Genomic DNA, 21,564 nt, shown 5'->3' on the forward strand with positions numbered 1-21,564 from the left:
AGCAGAAGAGAGCATGTACATAAGTATATAGAGTAGTAAGAGGCAACCTTACAAAGACAAAAATGAAAGTAGCCCCTGCCCTCAACATACACAAAGTAAATTACAGGGTAAATTTGGGAGGGGAAATCTTGGTGAAGGCTTGGGGTAATCTATTTGATTTGAATCTAGGATGAAGTTTAGGGTTTCAAAAAAGCACAAAAGTGCAGGTAGAGTATTCCAGGCCTGAGCAAAGGCACAGAGATGAGAGATATGAAGAATGGCAAGAATCCTGGTGTGGCTAGACTATAGTATAGATGAAAGAGAGCCATATGTAGATAATGCTGGAAACGTAGAATGGAACTAGAAGATGGATTGGATAGTGAATAGATTTGAGGCAAAGAGGTCGATTAGACTATTGTAATAGTGCAGGTAAGAGGTGTAGAAAGCCTGTCCATTGAGAGAAGGGGAGAGATATGACATGTTGTAGAGATAAAAACAGTAGGATTTGATTTGGCAATTAATTGGATATTTGAGGATGGTAAGAATGAGGCCCACAAAATGCTTCACGGGAACTTAATATAACTTAGAGTTGTAGTATTGCCTGAAGGCTCTGAGTGGTTAAGTCCTCTTAACCAGGAGAGTCCTAGCTTTTGAATGACCAAGGTATGATTTGAATCATTTTCTAGATTTTAAATTCAGCTTTTTTTCTTTCCATTATGTCTCACTATTTTATTTATTTATTGCTTTTTGGAGGGCAATTGGGGTTAAGTAATTTGCCCAAGGTCACACGGCTAGTTGGTTTTTTTGTGTGTGTTAAGTGTCTGCGGCTGGATCTGAACCCAGGTCCTCCTGACTCCAGGGTTGGTTCTCTATTCACTGTACCACCTAGCTGCCCCCAAACAAACATTTTTTTGCTTCTTTTTTTTTGGAGGGCAGTTGGGGTTGAGTGACTTTCCCAAGGTCACATGGCTAGCTTTTGTATTAAGTGTCTGAAGTCATATTTGAACTCAGGTCCTCCTGACTCCAGGGCAAGTACTCTATTCACTGCGCCACCTAGCCGCCCCCTCACAATTTTTATTATAATTATTGGAAACAAAATATAAAGTATTTTATGCATAACTTGACACAAACAAAAATTTCACAGGATAAAAATTGTGGAGGGATTTCAGTCTGTCCCACTGGGGGCAGTACCTACTTTGACAAGATTCACTGAAGTATAAAACTATAAGATATACACACCTGAAATTTATGACACTACAAGAAAGATGTAACAGAAATACATAGGAAATACAAAGCAAAAATAGATTAATCAAAACAGCAGTGCCCTTTAAGTAGTGACAAAAAATGATTGATGCCTGTTCAGAAAGCTGTTGTTCATGAAATTTTGAACAGTAGATATTAGGTCAATAATAACTTGAGCTTGAAGTTCCACGAATTCCATAGTGCTAGATTTCGGTTGAACAGCAAATATATGGAATCAAAGGACTCAAAATCTATTATAATGGTCTGAAGTCACAAAATCCCAAGCTATATTTAGTAATGAAACTAGGATGTTTTGTGGTATCAACTTTGGGGTGGACACCAAGGATGATCACCATTCACATACTCTTCTTTAACATTACTTGCCACCTCTGTCAGGTAAAGAATACTTACCTTACTTCATCAGTTCCATGAATTTCAATAAGAATTAGTGAACCTATTTCTGACATATGAGAAGTCCATTCCTCTAAAGAATTTTTTTTTCCAAATCTTATCTTTCTTATTATCTTCATAGACCTTGTTTTTGTATTGTCATGCCCACGTGAAGCACACAAAGACATAATCGAATCTTTTACACTTTTCTTGATTTAAAAAAATACAAATGTTTATGTATAAAAAGCAGTGTCTCTGCTATTCAGACATCACTGGCAATAAGTTTTCTTTTCTATCATTGTGCATTAAAATTTCAGCTTTGAAAAACTTCCATGTCATTGTATACATTATCCTGAATATAACATTCTTCATAGATGCATTTTGAATTGTAGAAGGTTTTTAAAATCTGTGGGCAGTTAACTTAAAAAAAAAATATCTTAAATCTTTGTGAAGTATATTACATACTTTCTTTCCTTCTTAAGTGAAGTATAGTAAACATCATTACTTTGCAAACAAAAGTTTGTCATATTGAATATAAGTCATTAGGGCTTGTTGAGTTAGGGAGGGTTGAAGGGCTGTGTGTTTGTATATAAAAATAAATCTAGATAGCTATTGTTTTTTAGTTATTATGGTAAGTGATAATGGGAATAATATTTTAATAGTAGTTTCTGGCTTTTCTTTGCTGTGAATATGTTTGCCTATAGCTATCTTCCTTTATGGTAAATAATAATTATAACTTTTTTCCTAGCTTCCTTTGGCTTCCCTTGCCACTTCTTTCTTGCTATACTTATAGTACCTCATTCTTTACTTTAAAAAAAAATTTTTTTAGAAAATGTTCAATTAACATCATCTACTGACTATGGGGAAAAAATCTTAGTGATTAAAAATGACTACTTTAGTCTTTAAGAACATGAGGGTCCTTAAACATTGGATAGCTTTCATGATAATATTTTTATTATTGACATTATGGTTCCAGTTAGTGATCTCTGAGGGATTTTTTTTAAGCAAGGTACCACTTCTTTCTGATTGGATGATCTTTTTGTAAGAAAAATATGGGAAAATGTAATTTTAGGAACTATTCTAGTAATTAGTTTTCAGTGCACATAGGATTTAAGAGAACTTCTACAGTGGAAGAAATAACCTTTTTATTCAGTAATTTACATCTATATTCTTTAAGAGGGTAATATTTTCAAACTGTTGATATAATACCAAGCAACCAGTTTGGTTGATTCAAAGAGGGGGAAACAAAAAACAAAACCTCTTTCAAAATAGCTGTTTGTTTTTTTGTAGGTCCAGTTCCAGATAATTTTGATAGAATTCAAATCTATTTTAAAAGTCTTAAGTATTTCTATCTTACAACTTTGGGGTAATACCATACTAACCCTTCTCATAAATGAAGGAATTTTTAGCTTTTCTGGGACATAGAGAACCTCTATTGAAGTAAAAAATATATACCAAATGTTCTTGTTTTGCAGTGAAAAGTAACATTAGATTTTTTATAAATCTTTTTCAGTATTTGAAAAATAGCATTCACTTCTAAATGTTTTTGAAACCTAGTCCACATTTAACATACTTTGATATTTAAAACACTTTTTTCTTTCCCATAGTGCTTTTATCCACAATAGAACCTCTTTAGTTATCACCATTTGCCATAGACTATGCACATGCCATGACTTTAGGGATTTGAGAGTGTAGACTAAGAATAAATCAGAGTTGAGTTTCACTTCTAATATTTTGAATAATTTTTCATTTAGAATTTGTAACCTGAACATTTAAAAAATTAGCTCCTCTTGATATGGTTATATTTTTAGAGGTTTGTGGGGGTTTTTTTAGGTAAAGGAAATTCAGTATTATTTCATTTCCTTTCTGTTAATACTACAGTTTATTCCAGTTTCAGGAAGGTTTTATGTTATCAAAGTAAAATCATTGAAAGAAAATGCAACCAGACCTTTATAAGGTCCAGATGAACTAGGAAGAGCACACAGCAAAACTCCTAAACATATTCTGTTGATGGTAATAGCAAAAAATTAAGAGTTTGGACATTGATTATTTCATATGATTATTTTTTAATGTGTTTTTACCTATCTTATTTGATCAGAAGTAGAAATCCATACTAATTGAATAGTTTAACTTGCATTTTAGATTTTGAGCTTAATTAGCCAGCACATGCCGTAGGCATAACCAAAATAATAAAGTTGAAATGAATTTCTTTCAGTTCTAAATCAAGTAATACTAATAGAATAAGAAAATAATGATGATATTTCAAAGAAAATGAAGTATTTTAATGATGAAAAAAGAAACAGTGTAGCAGTGCTTTTCAAAGTAAATATAAGCTCTACAAAACCTATTCAGACAAAAGTAAGCTGTCTAATCTTTTTTTTAAAATAAAAATATGTTCTTGATATATGGTAATTACCATCTTAATTTATTTAATGAGTGGGTATATTAGTAATGAAGGAAAAGGTATTTTATCTATCCTACCTTTTAAAGTTTTTTAAATAACCCATTGTGATTACTGTACAGAAGGAAAAATGTGAAAAAGAAAGAAAAATCAATAATTTTGCTTATTTCCACAAATGCAAAAACCACTAAAACTCTTTTAAAATTCTTGATGTTTTCTTTTTATAATATGAATTGTAAATGGATTCTGAAGTCAACCCATTATATTTAATACAATTACTGAATCATCCAAAGCAGATTTAATATTTAGTGACAGTCATAAAGTATTTATTCAGTATTGGGGACATAGTTGAATCATAGTGTGCATGGAGAAGAATAAAGTATAAGAAGAGTGAAAAGGTAAAAAAGGGCCAGATTATGAGGAGCTTTAAATGCCAAACAGAGGACTTTGTTTTTTATCCTGAAGCTACTAGAGTTTGAGTCAGAGGTGAGAAGTGACATAGTCAGAGCTACATCTTTGGGAAAAATCTCTTTGCACCTGAGTGGAAGCTCATGTGGAGTAGGGAGAGAGGTGTGGACAGGGAGCCCAATTAGGAGGCCACTGTAATAATTGAGTAGAATAGAGAATGAGGCCTGAAGTAGAGTAGTATAAGAAGGTGATATACATGAGAGATGTGCAAATGTGGTACCTTTATTTGCACCTCAAGGGCAGAAATTGCCTTTTTTTTCTTTTGTCTCAGAGTTTGTCATGGCACCAACTCTTAACAAGTGGCATTTGTATTTGTGACCAAACCTGTGGTTCCATTATTCTAGGGAACTGCTGATGTAGAAACTCCCTCTACCAATACAGATAGGCAAATATGCAGCTATTTACCATCTTGGAGATGTGCTGGGACACTAAGAGTGAGTGACTTTTCATAGGGTCACACACCCTGCTAATAAGTGCCAGAAGTGGAACTTGAACCCAAATTGTCATGACTATTAACTACATCATGTTGAGTAGTTGTTCAGCTGAATCATCTTGATCATCATCCTCATAGTTCATACCAGAGGTATAGACTATCTTTTCTTGTCTTTTTCTAGTTATCTTTTGAAAATTGGTCCTTGTTATATATTAATGTTGATTTCTTAAACATCTTGTATATCAGACCTTAATCAGAGATTTCCCTCTTACTCTTGTTCTGTTGATTTCTTTCATGTATAATTTTGTGAAATCTCAATTTGCCATTTTACCTCTAAATGATAATCTTTATCACTTGTGTGAATAATTCTCCCTACAACCCTAGTTGTGAGAGATACTTCCTTCCATTCTATTAACTTTTTTTTATGCTGCAGTGCAGTACTGAGGTCAAGTATCCATTTGAACTGTTTTGTGGCAAAACACCTTCAGTTCAGTTTATCACATATCTGGCTCCTTACGTTTGTCCCTCTAACTATCTTGTTTACCTAATTTGTTCCATTGATCAGTTTTTTTTTTCTCCAGTACCAAATAGTTCTCTCAAGCTTACTACTTGAAGGTAAAGTTTTGAGGTACAGTAATACTAGAACAGTTTCATTCCTTCTAATTTTTTTGGTTACTTCTCCCTGAGATCCTTGACTTTTTTGTTCTTCAGATGAATTTGTTATTTTTTGGGGCCTATTTCTATATTACCTTTTGGGAGTGTCATCATTTTTACTATAATGCTAAATCCCAGTGAAAATCTTTACATTTATTTCTCTTTATTTCTGTAAAAAAAATTAGTTTTCATCCATATTTATGTAAGTCCTGTGTTTTTATTGTTATAGTAATTATAAATCTCTCTCACTCCCTGCCCCCAATTTCCTTCTTCTTATCCTGGGTTTTGTTGGTGATATAAAGAAGACTGATGATTTTAATTTTTAGTTCCTGCTACTTTACTAAGGCTATTGTTTCTATTAATTTTTTTTCAGTATCCCTAGAATTTTTATTTTTAAGAAACCATCATATCCATAAATAGTGATACCTTTACCTCTTCAGTTATGTCTATTCCCTCAATTTCCTCTGGTTGTCTTATTATTACAGTTAACATTTCTAGGACTATATTACAAGTGTCATCCTTACTTTGCCTCTCATATTTCTGTAAAGATATCTGATGTTTTGTTTTTCTTTTTAACAAATAATGCCATTGTTTATTATATTAAGGAAAGGCCCTTTAATAACTTAATACTTTGTAGATTTTTAATCATAAATTATTGCTGTATTTAGCCTTAGAAAAGACTTTTTCAGCATTTATTGAGATGATTTGTATTAATATATTTTATTATTAATATGATCTGTTATTTCTTTCCAAATGTTCAGCCACCCCTACTTTCCACTTGTAATTCAACCTGCACATGGTAAATAAATTTTTTGTCATAGTCTAGGTGAGAGATGATGAAGGTTTAAGCAGTAGTAGCCCCTTTCTGAAGGGAAAGGGTGGGGAGAGGGGAGAGATGTTGTAGAGAAGGAAATTACAAGAGTTGGCAACTGATTGGATATGTGGATTAACTAGGACATTAAGAATTACATGAAGGTTGTAAAATTAGGTGCCTTAAAAGATTGTAGTGTCTTTAACAGAAAAAAAGACAAGATTGCAAGAGTTTTGGTTGAATGTGAAGGGATAGGTAATAAGTTCTATTTTAAACATGCTGAACTTGAACCTGGCTTAAGGGAGAACTTACTCTGGACACTTATACAATATTTCATCTGATAAATGGGGTAGGTAATCTCTGCCTTATCTGTCTAGACTTCTAACTTCACATACTTTACAAGTTGTTCCCTGTCTGTCACATCATTCTTGTATTAAGTAGCTCTAATAAGTGTAGTGCTCTAACATTGGGATGCGAAGCTTGTCTTCTTAGCTATATGCTCTTTACATAGTTTCTATTTTTTCTTTCAGCATCTCTTCAGATACTGCTGCAAGAAATTTAACTACTTTGGTCTGTGTTCACATCCTTTGCATATGGATCTATTCTTTATTGAAAGATTAGGTTTTAACTATCTCTGACCCTTCCCATTTTAAAGAACTTTTGACCACTCCACAAATAGTGATGAATCAGCTAATTCTTCCAAACACTGCATCAGAACACATTCAAGCCAAGATTCCAATAAAGCTTATTTTCTCAGCACTCATTCGTATCATTAGGCAGCCTGGTGCAGTTAACCTTTTTCTCGAGAAACTCTTACAATATCCTCTGATTTTAAAATGTACATTTCTGACTAAACTATTTTCTATCAATCCACTATTTAGGGGAAGGGTAAAAATCAGGTAACAGTTTTGTGAAAGTGTGGAGAAACCAAGAGATCTTAAGCCACAATGCATAGCACTTCAAAATTTGCAAGGCACTTTCCTCACAAGTGACAATTACTGTGGAGGCAAAATAAAGTGAACACTTGAGAAAGTATTTGATTATGTCAGGCTAAAATAAGATTAACTTTGATTAAATCTGGATGTTATTGGAAAGAGGTATCAGAAGTTGGTTTTAGAGGTATTTAGAGGTAGAAGAAATTTCGGCTTTTTTTGCTTTCCATTACCTGAATGACTGTCTCAGGTTTTAATTTCTCTTCTTCTCACCATAGATCCAAAGCAAGTGGGTTTTTTTGGGAGGATAACATATTAAATAAATTCTATTTAAAACTAATTTGGCAAGAAGAATTTATGTGAGGTTATTTGAGTTGAAATCACAATCTGTCTATAATAACTTTTGCTACTTCTTTTTTTTCCTCAGTTCTTTTTAAAACATAGCATTCCTTTGAAAAGCCTTTTTTAAAAAATAGATTTAAGCTATTTGGAAAATGGAGAAAGGTGTGTGTATGTATGTTTGTGTAGCAAATCATTTTAACAAGTTCTATCAGAAAAATTGGATTGTAAATTATTAAGAATTACATATTTTCCTTAGTTTTGGTAAATGTTCATTTATTTTCCATCTTACTGCTTACCTATACTTGGCATTGCCTCTAGAATTTCATCTTCCCACCAGATCACATTAGCACTGAAACTCATACTTCCTCTGTACACCATGCCCCTTGTACCCCTATCTCCCACTGATTGGAGCGGGTGGAGAGCAGATATCAGAGAACTCCTCCCAGATGCTTTATTTAAGGAGGGGGCCCATTACAGGCATCTCATCATTTCCCACCTGGCATCATCCTCCACTCCACCCGCACTGGGTACCCTCAATCTTTCCCTCCTCTCCTCCTACCCTTTTGAGCTTTTTTTTTTTTAATATGTAGTCTTCCCGCATTAGATTGTAAGCTCCTTGAATTGACAATGTCTTTTGCCTTTCTTTACGTACCCAGCATTTAACACAGTCATTAAACATAGTAAATGCTTAATAAATCTTTATTTACTGATTAATATTGCTTGAAGAGAGAGAAAATAAGTATTTGTTTTTATCAGAATATTCAGTAATCCTTTAGCCAGTTGAATACATTCTAGTGGTCTGTAAATTGTAATAATGTAGCTATATAGTTTGATCTTCATTTATTCTTCCTGTGTTACATTGAAATAGTTAGGTTGCCTGCAGTTGCTAAAATGTGCCATTTTGATCTTTTGGATCTTCTAATGTAGGAGGATGAGAATTGCTGATCAATTATAGCAATTGTCTCCCTTAAATGAGCTTTACACATCTGCCTCTTATTTCATTAGTTAACTGTCTGCTGAAAGATCTGATAAGATAAAATACCAGAGGTTTTTTATAGCTCACTCTGTCTCCTTTAACAATAAGGATAGGGATGTCAGCAAAATGGGCACAAAAGTGGATTTATCTGCTACCTGTAATAAATATACATGGTTTTCTGTGGAAGGCATTTGACTCACCTCTATTTGTTGAAAAATACTTAGCCACAAATCCTTGGGATCCAACTTTATATTTAGTGCGAGACATTTTTTTCTGGCAGCTCTTTTTTCATGACTTGATTTTCCTTTTACTGTAGGTTTTGTTTTGTTTTTAAAAATTTTAAATGACCAGTTTATAAAAACTAATGAATATTACTTTAAATATGGAAGCCAACAAATAATAATATAAATTCTTTTCAAATCAGAGAAAACCATTGTTAGCCCCTTTTAAGAGTCCTGGTTTTAATAAGCTCTTATTAATATATTCCAATCTATTGGCATTTTCAAAACTGCAAATCAAAATGAATTTTTTAAAATGTATATATAAAACTTTTTGTAATAGTTACCTTTATATTTGAAAAGTAAATTCATTATGAGTAAATTGTGTTCAATTCTTCTAGGAGAACAGAATAAAGAAGTTACTGCTTACTGGCATAATATTAAATTATATTGCTTTTTAGGTGATAGAAGAATTATGGATTGAATAAAACATTACTCAATTTTTTTTAAATATTTTATCTGAAATTTGTAATCTTTATAAGCTTTAATGATGTCATGCTATGGAAATTATGTTTTTGTAAGGTCTTTTGGAAAATAGATTTTGATAATCATTTTGAAACTAAGTGATAAGATATCTTTGGTCCAGAAAATAGGTCTGTGATTAATTTTAGCTAAAATGACATGTTTGGGGGTTTTTTTGTAGCTAGTATACTTTAATAGTATCATGAGAAATGTTCAAATGTTGGAAATATCTTCAAAACCAATCCACCTTGAGATATGTAGATGACTTTTCCCCTGTCCCTCATTATACTATTGAATTTTTAAAATTGAAGACTTTTAAACATTAAACCAATTAGTCATTGAATTCCTTACTTTTAAGTAAAGGTATAAATTGAGTTTTATGTTTCCTATGTGTCAAGATTTTCTTTCTGGAAAATGTAACTTCACCTAAAAATGACAACTTTGGACAATCTAATCATGATGTTTCATTTCAATATTTGCTTGTTGCAGGCCTTGTGTGTATGAAGTCCAGCACATCTGTGGTTGAGCTTGTTATGTTGCTTTGTTCCCAGGTAAGCCCTTTTCCTTTAATAATTACATGATACTTCATTAAATTCTTTCATGTCTGCTTATGGGGATAACTTGTTTATTTTTTTCCATTATTTGCTAGAAATATAGTGTTTACTCTGAGGATATGTATATGTATACATACGTATACATAGAGAGAGGGAGAGAAGGGAGAAAGACATGGGTATTTGCATATATTCTATCACTGAAAAAGTATCTCCTTAGAATATATAATGTATGCATAGCTATAATAATATGATATATATAATTTTATCCATTTTTGTGATGGGATTTTTCATATACAAATACTTTTGTAAAATATTTCCACTTTCATATACAATTTAAAAAGATACATTTCCCCAAAATTTTTGTATTGACTTTTTATATCCCTGATTTAGTCATATTTAGTCAAATTTCCACTTTAGTAGTGATGGAAACCTTGACCTTCACTATAAATGTCTTAAGTTAGAGAAAAGTATAAGAAATGCTTTCCCCCAATATTAAACAAAACAAAAACTCCATAAGAGTTTCCATTAATGAATAGTCTAATAAATAAAACTTTAGTCTTCTTTATATATAAAATAGTTTACACTATAGGCTTTTAGTATGATTTCTGTTGAAAGCATAAAAGTGAGAGCTTTTCTTCTTTAAGAGTATTGTTACTATTTCTCATATTTGTTAATAACCAGAATTAAAGTAGAATTGGAATTATTAGATTATTATCATTAATGTTTTTCATCTCACTTCTTTTTTATGGTTGACAGTTTATCAGGATTTTTTTAAGGGGTGGGGGGAGGAGAATAGGTTATTATAGGCTGAAGCCATAACTAAAGTTAGGCCTTTATTGCTATCTGATTTTACAAATTCTTCAATGACATAATGTCATGTAGACATTAAAATTTCAGATAACAATTAGAAAAACGTTAATATGTATGTTCAAAGTTACTACTAAGAATGATTAAATTATCCAAATTTTATTTTGTGAAAAGCAATATACATCTAAACTGTTACTGGTAAATTCCCCTGTCTAATTGTATAACTACCCCCAAATGAATAAAAACATGAATTTAGTTAATCTTTTTAAACTTACCTTTTGAGTTTCATTCCTTAGACTTCATTTCTTCAAGTCTGTATCCATAAGGAAATGATTAGGTCCAGTTTTCATGTGTGTGGTGGGTTTTTTTTTTTCTGTTAGCTGGAAAGAATATTAGTTGGGAAAAGCTAAAGAAAAATGCATCACAGGCTGGAATCCTCAATGGGGTTCAAACTTCAAACCATCTCCTGCAGGGTACTTGAAAAATTTGTTACCTAATGATTAAGTCCTAGGTTCAAGAGAAATTCCAAGACATCATTTATAGGCCTTAAGTTTCATGCTATGCTACATCTTTTAAACAGCTTTTTAAGATTATCAGAAAAGGAATTGCGTACCTTCTTCCTTAGCCTTAGCCTTGGATTTCCCTGCAGTTCGGAAGAATATAGAGGAATGTAGCATTAGGGTGTAGTGTCTTTGATGGCCTCATCATCTAATCATAGGTTTAACATTACTCATTTGCTGGCTCCATGAATTCCTGCCATTAGGGGCCCTAGAGATGAAACTTTGCCTCAGATATTGATTGAAAGGAAGAGTGAGAAATTTAAGCTCCCTTTGCAGTGTACTTTTTTTAAGAGGTTTCAATGAAGCAGGGTAACAAATGAAACTATTTTGTTATTTATGGTGAATATTATAGTTTCCTATGTATGTATACATACGTGTATATGTGTGTATATATGTATATATACAGACATATGTATGTATTCATGTGTCTATGCTTCTTGCTTAGTTCAGTGTTACTCATTTAAAGGGGAAGAATGCATGTTCACTGAAGACAATGATTTAGTCTTTTTTTTTCTTACAAAGTTATGGTTTAGTACTATTTTCATATAATAGAACTATTTCCATATGAATAATTATCCTATATTTTAATGCTAAATAAATGTTAAATTTTAGAAGACATTCTTAGAATTATCAGGTAATAAATTAATTGTTCTAAAGATATTGAAAACATTTGATTTAAGGATAGAAAAAGCCTGAATAATTCCAGGAATGCCTTCAGATTTCTTTCAGCTGTTTCAGATGTGCCAGTTGTTGCTGGTTTTCACAATTGTTTAATTCTAAAGCCAGTTACCAATTTTTGTCCACAGCAGTGTTACCATAGCTATACTAGGCCTTTGGCAAAGAAGAAAGAACGTGTTTAATATAGAGATTGTTTAGCAAAGCAGTTTCTATGACAATATAACATGATTCTCTCTTCTGGAGCTTAATGTATCATTTCTGCAAAATATCTATTCCCTCTGGGGCTAGACCATTTCATGCTTTTTTACCAAGCCATAATGTCTACCACATCACTACTAATGCATCTATAAAGCTGGACTTTTAAGAGTTGCATTAATATTTAACTTTCACACTTTAAAAAGATACTATTAGCTACAAATTATGATAAATAGTGTTAATATTAAGAAAAATACTCGGTGAGCAACCATCTTGAAGAGCTTACAGCATTTCATAGCTAGTGATGCATTTTCTATAATGTAATTTAATTCTCAATTGAAATAGGTCTTCAAAGTGAATTATATTTTCTAGTTTATTTAAGTTTGAAATGTGTTTGTTTTAATAGAAAAAATAGATGACACCATGGAGGCCTTAAAAAAGTAAAATCTCATTTTCATAGACTTGGGTAACTTACAGACATTAAAAAAAGGAAGAGAAATGCATCTTTTGTTTCCCTTTAATTTGCTGCAGCAAATTATATGCTGTTATGCTTCTTATGTTGGAAATTCCATGTTAACAACTACAGATTAGCAAGGATGTCAGATTTTTTTTTCTTATCTGAGCTCCTGAATAAACTTACTGTTGCCAACAGCTCCTCCAAAGTATGGTCTAAATTTACATGAAATATCACATTACAAATGTCTGAAGGTACATGTCATGGATAATTCAGTTCATATGGACAGCCTTTTAAACTCTGAAGGATATACAATCAAGTCAGTTTCCCCAAAGGAATTTTAGGTCTCTGTGGAAAATATAATAAGTTTTAAAAAGGCTCCTGTATGTGTACTATGTCATTTGGATGAGGGTGGGAGATAGGAAGGGGAGGAAGCTATGTTTTAATTTCAGATTTGAACCATTATGTTTGGTCTTATGAAGAAACCTTTGGCATTATCTCCATTTTGTAGATAAGAAAACTGAAGCTAAGAGAGGTTAAATGACTTAGACTCTGTGTTAGTGTAGATAAGTCTCTTAATCACTCTGAGTAATCATTTATTCTTTTGTTAAATGGACATAATAATTCCTGTAGCATACATACTGGAAACTACTAGATAGTTAGAGAGATAGATAAATAGATAGAGAGATAGATAGATACTACTATATATGTCTGTGTGCATATATAGATACTATATATACATACTATACATACACCCGGACCTGGTTGTTGGGATAAAATGAGTTGTCAGTACAATGCTTTTTAAACCTGTAAGTACTATTTAAGTGGTAACTATTATCATAGTTATTAGTCTGTTACAAATAAATACTTTGCTTAAGGCATTAGATTTAAAATATTAAAAATTTACATTTTTTTTTCTATTTAGTTCCTTTTTTTCTTCTCGTGTGCTATGTGGTGATCTAATTCCTCTCCTCCCTCCCCCCCTCATATTGTGGTACTTTCATTTCTGTAAACAGTAACAAGTTAGAGTTGCTATAACTAACACAGTGGGGGTGGGTGGGTAGGAATTGGAGTGCCTCTCATCTTAGAAAGTAATATGTTTTTAAGTAACATAATTAAGATGTATAGTTGACAAGGTCAGTATGTCACCAGTTAGTCTTTGTTGCATACAGTACTCTTAAATGTGTCACATTTTTGATACTGTTTTTAATGGAACTTTTTTTTAATGTGTAATTGGGGGGAGGGAGCTAAATTTGCTTTACCTTCCTCTTAGTTCATTTCCTTCTTTGATATGTAGCAGATTTGGGTTTCATGTAAACTTTTTTTTAAAGTACTATAATAGTTTCTAATTATTTCCAGATTTTTTTTAAGGAAGTTCCCCTTTAGAGGTACTCTTAGAGGAATTGAGTGATGTTATCCCATAGAATTCTTTAAGTTTTCATAAGGAAAGTCTTAGCAGATGTCACTTACATTTCTTCCGTGCATATATGTCAACAAAAAAGGTTTTATGATACAGTAAATGTTATGTAAAAAGTAACGTGTCAGTCCTTAAATTTTTTAGCTTCTTGAAAACACTGAATATGCAAATAAACATTTAATTATATAAATTCATTAAAACATAAAAGTAGCATAAAATAATGTAGCAATGGCCTTAAAGTATAGTAATTTTCTAAAACTGTGCATATAGGTTACTAAGCAATTATTTTGTGGTTTTCTTTTACTTTGTTCTTTCCACATATAATTTGCATCCTTAAGTGAAAAAGACTTTCATAATTCAGCTGTCAATTTGATCAAGGCCATAACCCTAGTTGTGTGTGTGTGTGTGTTTTAAGTATTTACTAAAGAACCACAACTGAAGGGCTGGAGGTTTTTTTTTTTTCCCTATCCCAACAAAGATCAAATCTTGAACATTTAAGATTGGGGATTGTTTTCCCCATGGATATATTATTTACCTTCAGTTGCAGGAAGAAATGAAAATTGTGTTTGAATGTAGGGAATAATAGTAGGCAGAGGAAAGAGGGCCATCCATTCAGATTACACATTGCTTATGGATAGTTTTTGTGGCAAGGACTCTTGGTCATGAATGTGGAGACTAAAAAGCTGCAAGAGAATAATCTCTGGGTAATATAATAATTTTATTAATAATGCCAACGTTTTTATAAAAGTGTAGTCATTTGACCATCTCTTTCTTAGACCAAAGAAGGGTGTTCCTGAGCATGGCAATCAATGCTCTGATTGGTTAAGAATTAATGAGAGAATGGATGAGAGGCTGCACCTGAAATTTGATTTTGTCATTTTCTTCTAAGTTACTTCCTACCTTAGGCCATCTCTTCAAGGAATTTATCCCCTCCCAAACCTGAAGAGAGCACAATGGCTTCCCCACCTGGGCAGGGTTTGATAGAGTAGGTTATTAGCTCAACCTTCAGAGAATGAGGTCTTAAAATGAGCATAAAAGAAAAGGAGGGAAATCTGTAAGTTATTAATAATCATTTTTCTCGTGATTATCCTTTTGAATCTACCATATACATTAATAACACCAATATCAATGGTATTTGTGTCAATTGTAGTCCAAATTCCTATCATTTGACTTGATAGTTAGCAAGTAACATGGCTTTAAATCCTATGATCCATTAAAGAATTTGCAACAGATTGTATTCAATAAAACATTTAATAAGTTTTTGTTATTGTGCAAAGTATTGTCCTGTATTGTATTTTTTTTCCTAGCATCACAGAAGTATTAGGTAGTACAAGTCCTCATGAGAAGAAATATCAGATTCCATTAAATGAATGCTTATTGAAAAACTACTACTTTGTTGCAGTTTGGAGCGTAGGCTTTGGGAATCCCCCAAAGACCAGAGAACAACAGAGGATTGTCTGGGATGAATTCACAGACTCAAGCATTCTTTAAGTCAAAGTGGCAAGAGTTTATTGTAACGCCAATATAGCAGGGAGAGCTCCTTAGGGAACTTGCATCCCTTAAGGAACTTGCAACCTAACAGGAGTGATGCTAAAGCTTATGTAGGAAAAGTAGTGTATTAATTATTTGGCAGACATGCTAATTAGGTGATAACTTACAACCTTGGTCACAGGCATCTTTTACTACTGGAAATCAGGGGAAGGAGTTCTCAGGGGTGTATTTTTGGTCTACTATATCTGTAGCAAGATAACTTTGAGAGGTGATGACTATAGCTTGACCTCTGAATTGAATATAACTTTGGCAATCAATACATGATTATTCTGATTATTCTGTGGTTACAAAATAGTTCCATTTTTACAAGAGAATTTCTTCAGAGGTCAGTTTGTTCTACTGATGGGGAAAGATAGTTTGTTTTACTTGGGCCTGCTCATGAGTTATTATTAGGCATAGTGTCTTTGGCCTGGGGAGAAAAGTGCCAGGAATAGTGTTTTGAAGCTAGGGAAAAATGTGATCTTGGAATTGGGGTCCAAGCACAAGCATGCAAGCATTCCATCATTGTTAGGGATGGAAAAAATTTTGTGGTGAAATTGTCTTCGAAGAGTTTGTCTTAGAGAGAAAATATATAGATATGAAATAAATTAGACATAAAATGCAAAATGAAACAGCATTAATGAAATGCTGACTTCAAAATAAATTTACAAATAAATGCAGTAGGCTATAGAGAAGGGGAGAGATTAAGTTGGAGTTATAAAGGCAGATTTTACATAGGCCTTGGAATATGGGCAGAATTTGTATAAGGCAGAAGACAGAGGAGAATATTGCAGACATTGTGAGCAGCATAACTACATTTAATTCAGCAACCTTCTGTTAAGTTATCAATTAACAAATAAAATTATTTAAAGTTCCTGCTATTTGCCAAGCACTAAGTTAAGACCTGGGGATATAAAGAAAGGTAAAAGATAGCCCCGTCTCTCAAGGAGCTCACAATCTAATGGGAGAAGATGATAATTAACAAGAAGCTGACAAACCTGGGGGGGGGGGGCAATAGAGGAATGGGAAGGGAATGCTATGAAGGTTTAGAGGAGTGAAGCCCAGCAAAAAGAGGTCCAAAAGGTCAAGGAGGAGAAGAATGCCTTAAAAAACAGAACTGGCCAGATGTAAAAGGAGGTTTAAAAGTTCACTGAAGAAAATAATTACTTCAAAATTAGATTGGAGCAAATAGAAGCTAATGGCTTTATGAGAAATCACGATATTATAAAACAAATCCAAAAGAATGAAAAAATGGAAGGCAATGTGAAATATCACATTGGAAAAACCACTCAAGACCTCAAAGTACCAACACCCCAGGTCCTGCTGAATGAATTCAACTCACGTCTTCTCTCAGCCAAAGAAAAGCAAAGTTTATTAAAGATTTGCCTTAATGGGTAGACTTTTAAGGGACCCAAATATATGTGAAGCTTATATTGACAAGCGGGCCAGAATAATCTGACACAGTGAATCTGCACTACATGATTCTCAGCCCCTTCTCAGAATCAAGATGCGTCTTATATACAGAAAGATTGTGGGAGGGATCTAGGGAGGTTTGGGAAGGGTCTAGAGGAGGAATCAAATGAGGTCAGACTCCAGTAATGAGATTAAGGGTAGGAAATAGTTGAAGACTTCCTGGAGATGGCAGACAATGGAGGGCTAAGGCTAGTTTAAGGGTAACAGATTAGGGTATAGATATTTTGATAGGGTCAAAGGTGGGAAGTAGATGGATAATGGAGGAGTAGGCTAGTTAAGAGTAAGGGATTTGGGCCTAGCTATAATGAAAGGCTTATGGCCTCAGGCAAATGCCTCATCAAATGGGAAGATTCAGTCAGAGTTCAAGGGGTTTCCAGAGCCTGTACCCCATCATTTTGATCCTCTAATAACCCTTGGAAGTAAGTGCTATTATCTCTATTTTGTATGTGAGATAAAGGATTTAAGTGAATTACCCATGGTCACACAGCTCTTACGTGTCTGAGGCCAGATTTGAACTCAGGTATTCCTGACTCCAGACTTAGTCCATGATGCTGCCTAGCTGGTAAACTGAGAAGATTCTAAAAGAAGGCACCCACAATAGGAATGGCCTTGACTCCATGGTATATGAGGATTGGATTAAGAACTGACCTTTTTCAAGCTGGAGAAAAGAGAACTAGGAAGTGTGGTGGGTAGGGAGGAATGTAATAGTTATCTCTAACTATTTGGATGGCTCTCTTTTAGAGCAAGGGTTAGACTTCTAACATTTGGCCCCAGGTCGCAATTCTAGGAGTAATGGGTGGGAGTTTCCAAGAAGAAAACTTTAGCTTGGTGTCAAGAAACACTTCCTAAAAATTAAGCTTGTATGAAAATAGAATGCCATTCTCTGAGAGATGCTGGGTACATATTTCATGGAAGTCTTCAAGTAGAAACTGGATAATCACAGATCAGATATGTTAAAGTCAAGATTTCTTCCAAGTATGAGTTAGACTAGATAATAAATGAAGACCCTTCCAACTCTCAAATTCTGTGAATGATCATATCTCAATGATGCTGTAAAAAGTAATACTAGCATTGGGCAAAAGGTTGGATAAAATTAACTTCTATTTTCATGATTTTTGGATTTAAACTGTATATCCAGTAGACATCTTAAGCCCAATATTTCTAAAACAGAACTAATTATTTTTCTCCTTAAATCTTCCAGTCCTCCTACCTTCTCTTTTATTGAGGCAACACCATCCTTACATTCTCTTAATCTTACAACTAAGGTTTTATCCTTGGATTCCTCAATTTCACCCCATATCCAAGCTTTTGCCAACACCAGCCAATTTCACCTTTCCCTCATCTTTCAAATATACCCCCCTCTTCTCCTTTGATTCTGCTTCATTCAAGGCCTTCATCACCTTATTCCTTGATTATTGCAATAGCTTGCTAATGGGTCTGCCTGCCCCACTTCAGTCCATTCTCCATTCAGCCACTAAAATGACTTTCCTACAAAACAAGTCTGTTCATGTTAGCCCCCATCTCCTTCCCCTGCCTCCCCATTCAATAAACTACAGTGGCTTCTTATTGCCTCTAAGAACAAATACAGAATGCTCTGTTGGGCATTTAACTCTCCTCAGAACCTAATGTCTCTCTCCCACCCCCACTTTCTAGTCTCCTGTTTACACCTTACTCCTTAACAAGTACTCTTTGATCCAGTGAAACTGGCCTCCTAGCTGTTCCACAAACAAGATACTCCATTTCTTGACTTCCCTAACCCCTCTTAATTCCACTGCTTTCCCTCTTTTAATTATTTCCTAATTATCCTATATGTTACTTGCTTTGTATATATGTATTTGCATGTTTTCTCCCCATAGATTGTAAGGTTCTTCAGGACAAAGATCATCTTTAGCTTCTTTTTGTTTCTCTAGAGCATAACATAATGCCTTGCCCATAATAGGTGCTCAATAAATGTTTATTGATTAATTGCTTAAATTCTATGAGTCTGTCCAAAACATTCTAGCACCAGCTACCAAGTCTCATTGCTTACTCAAGCATAGCTAAGTAGAATATATTGATTTAGAATAAATTTGTTTATAAACTTTGCCTTGTGAGGTATAATGACAATGTAGATATCTTGATCCTACTGCTATACTTGCCTTATAACCAATGTGTAGCTCAAATCATTCCTGCTATACCATATTTTGGACAAAAGTTATATTGTGATATTAAAAATTTTGTTCAGTATTTCAGTATAGCAGAAATATGTCTAAGTTCTTGGCATCATTGAAGAACAGAAAGATGCCAAAATACATGGCTCAAGTTAGCTTTCTCATCTTTATTCTAATTTTATGACAGAAAAATTCCTTTTTTTTTATCCTTTACTGTGATTTCAATTTGATAATATATTGACTGTATTTCATTTATTTGTCTGGCTTCCTAATGTAAAAACCTTGTTGGCTACAAGTTCTCCTAATCCTATTGATGAGGTATGGGCTCTGGGAGCCCCCTGAGCTCTCCTTGAGTCCTTGAGGTACAGGCCCTGGGAACCTCCCCTTGAACTCTGATTAAATCATCTCATTTGATGAGGCACTTTCATGAGGCAATAAGCCTTAATTTGTGACTGGGCCCAAACCTCTGTTACTAGACATCCCACACTTGAGCCTGTCAAAATATCAATCCAGCTTGGAACTGGCCTTGCCCCATTGTCTATAGTCTCCAGGTAGCCTCTAGCAACTTCCCATGCTCAATCACTCATTGACCTCATTAACTCCTCCTGAAGACCCTCCCCAAACTCCTCCTCTATACCACCGATTCCTTCCACAGCCTTCTGTATATAAGACCCTATCTTGTCTCCATGTATTTGAGAGTGCCATAGAATGACCTAGCAGACTTACTCTGTGTCTAATGCTAGTGAACTTTTAATAAACTTTACTTTTTTTGGCTAAGAGAAGACTTGAGTTGAATTCATTCTGCAGGACCAGGCATGTTGGTATTTTGGGGTCTCCAGAGCAACCCTAGCCCTCTTTGTGGGTAACCTCTTTATTTTATTGCGTCATGCAAATGCCTCATCAAATGAGATGATTTAATCAGAGTTCAAGGGGGGTTCCCAGAGCCTGTACCTCATCACTATATCACCAGGTTTTTACCTCATACTTTGGTTTCTCCTGAATGCATTTCGCCAATTATTGTATTCTCAGCTTTGCTTTCAAACATTTTATTATTCCTACTAGGTTCTTTTTTTTCAATTTATTTATTTTAGTTTTCAGCATTCACTTCCACAATATTTTGAGTTCTAAATTTTCTCCCCATCTCTCCCTCCCCCTACTCCAAACTGACTGCATTCTGATTACCCTTCCCCAATCTGTCCTCCTGTTACTACTCCCCTCTTGTTCCCCCACCCCCAACCCCACCATTTTCCTGTACGGTAAGATAGATTTCCTTACCCAATTGAGTATATATGTTACTTCCTTCTCAAGACAAATCTGATGAGCCTAAGGTTCACTCATTCTCTCTCATCTCCCCCTCTTCCCTTCTACTGTAAAATCTTTTTCTTGCCTCTTTTATATGAGATAATTTTTCACATTCTACCTCTTCTTTTCTCCTCCCAATACATTCTTCTCTCACTCCTTAATTTTATTTTTTAGATATCATCCCTTCATAGTCAACTTACCCTATGCCCTCTGTCTATATGTATTCCCTCCAACTACCTTACTAATGAGAAGGATCTCATGAGTTATAAATATCATCTTTCCATGCAGGAATGTAAGCAGTTCAACTTTAATAAGTGCCTTATTGGGGTGGGTAGGTGGTGCAGTGAATAGAGTACTGGCCCTGGAGTCAGGAGGACAAGAGTTCAAATCCGGCCTCAGACACTTAACGTTTGCTAGCCGTATGACCTTGGGCAAGTCACTTAGCCCAGGTTGTTCTGCCTTCCCCCCTCCAAAAAAGCGCAAAAATTTTTAAAAGTGCCTTATGATTTGTCTTTCCTGTTTACCTTTTCATGTTTCTCTTGTGTCTTCTATTTGAAAGTCAGATTTTCAATTAAGCTCTGATCTTTTCATCAAGAATGCTTGAAAGTCCTCTATTTCATTGAATGTCTGTTTTTTCCTCTGAAGGATCATAATCAGTTATGATGGGTAGGTGATTCTTGGTTTTAATCCTAGCTCCTTTGACCTCTAGAATATCATATTTCAAGCTCTCTGATCTTTAATGTAGAAGCTGCTTGTGTTGTTCTAATTGTGTTTCCATAATACTTGAATTATTTTTTCCTGACTGCTTGTGAAAAGGTTACTCACTAAGAGGGTTAGGGTTGCTCTAGAGACCCCAAAATACCAACATTCTGGGTCCTGCCGAATGAATTCAACTCAAGTCTTCTCAGCCAAAGAAAAGTAAAATTTATTAAAAGTTCGCTTGCATTAGACACAGTAAGTCTGTGCTAGGTCATTCTATGGAGTTCTCACAAACATAAAGACAGGATGGGGTCTTATATACAGAAGATTGTGGGAGGAATCTAGGGGTGGTCTAGAGGAAGAGTTTTGGGAGGATC

At 34.1% G+C, this 21,564-nt stretch overlaps 1 protein-coding gene and 1 long non-coding RNA gene across 4 annotated transcripts in view; one reads left to right on the forward strand and one right to left on the reverse strand.

Moving 5' to 3' along the window:
• Positions 1-11,544, reverse strand: part of LOC138154980 (uncharacterized) — a 58,706-nt gene extending 47,162 nt beyond the window's left edge. Inside the window, exon 1 of the long non-coding RNA XR_011166725.1 lies at positions 11,005-11,544. This is a non-coding gene — a long non-coding RNA (uncharacterized lncRNA). The remainder of the gene's footprint in view (positions 1-11,004) is intronic.
• NBEA (neurobeachin) overlaps positions 1-21,564 on the forward strand; it is an 809,664-nt gene that overhangs the window by 382,458 nt on the left and 405,642 nt on the right. For all 3 annotated transcript variants that reach the window (XM_069079971.1, XM_069079972.1, XM_069079973.1), the window contains exon 34: positions 9,858-9,919. In XM_069079971.1, coding sequence (XP_068936072.1) covers positions 9,858-9,919 — 62 coding nt within the window. The remainder of the gene's footprint in view (positions 1-9,857; positions 9,920-21,564) is intronic.

The sequence above is a fragment of the Petaurus breviceps genome, unplaced genomic scaffold (assembly GCF_028583685.1).
Source record: "Petaurus breviceps papuanus isolate PSGF00001 unplaced genomic scaffold, PetGlider_PUasm1.0 91133, whole genome shotgun sequence".
Classification (NCBI taxonomy): domain Eukaryota; kingdom Metazoa; phylum Chordata; class Mammalia; order Diprotodontia; family Petauridae; genus Petaurus; species Petaurus breviceps.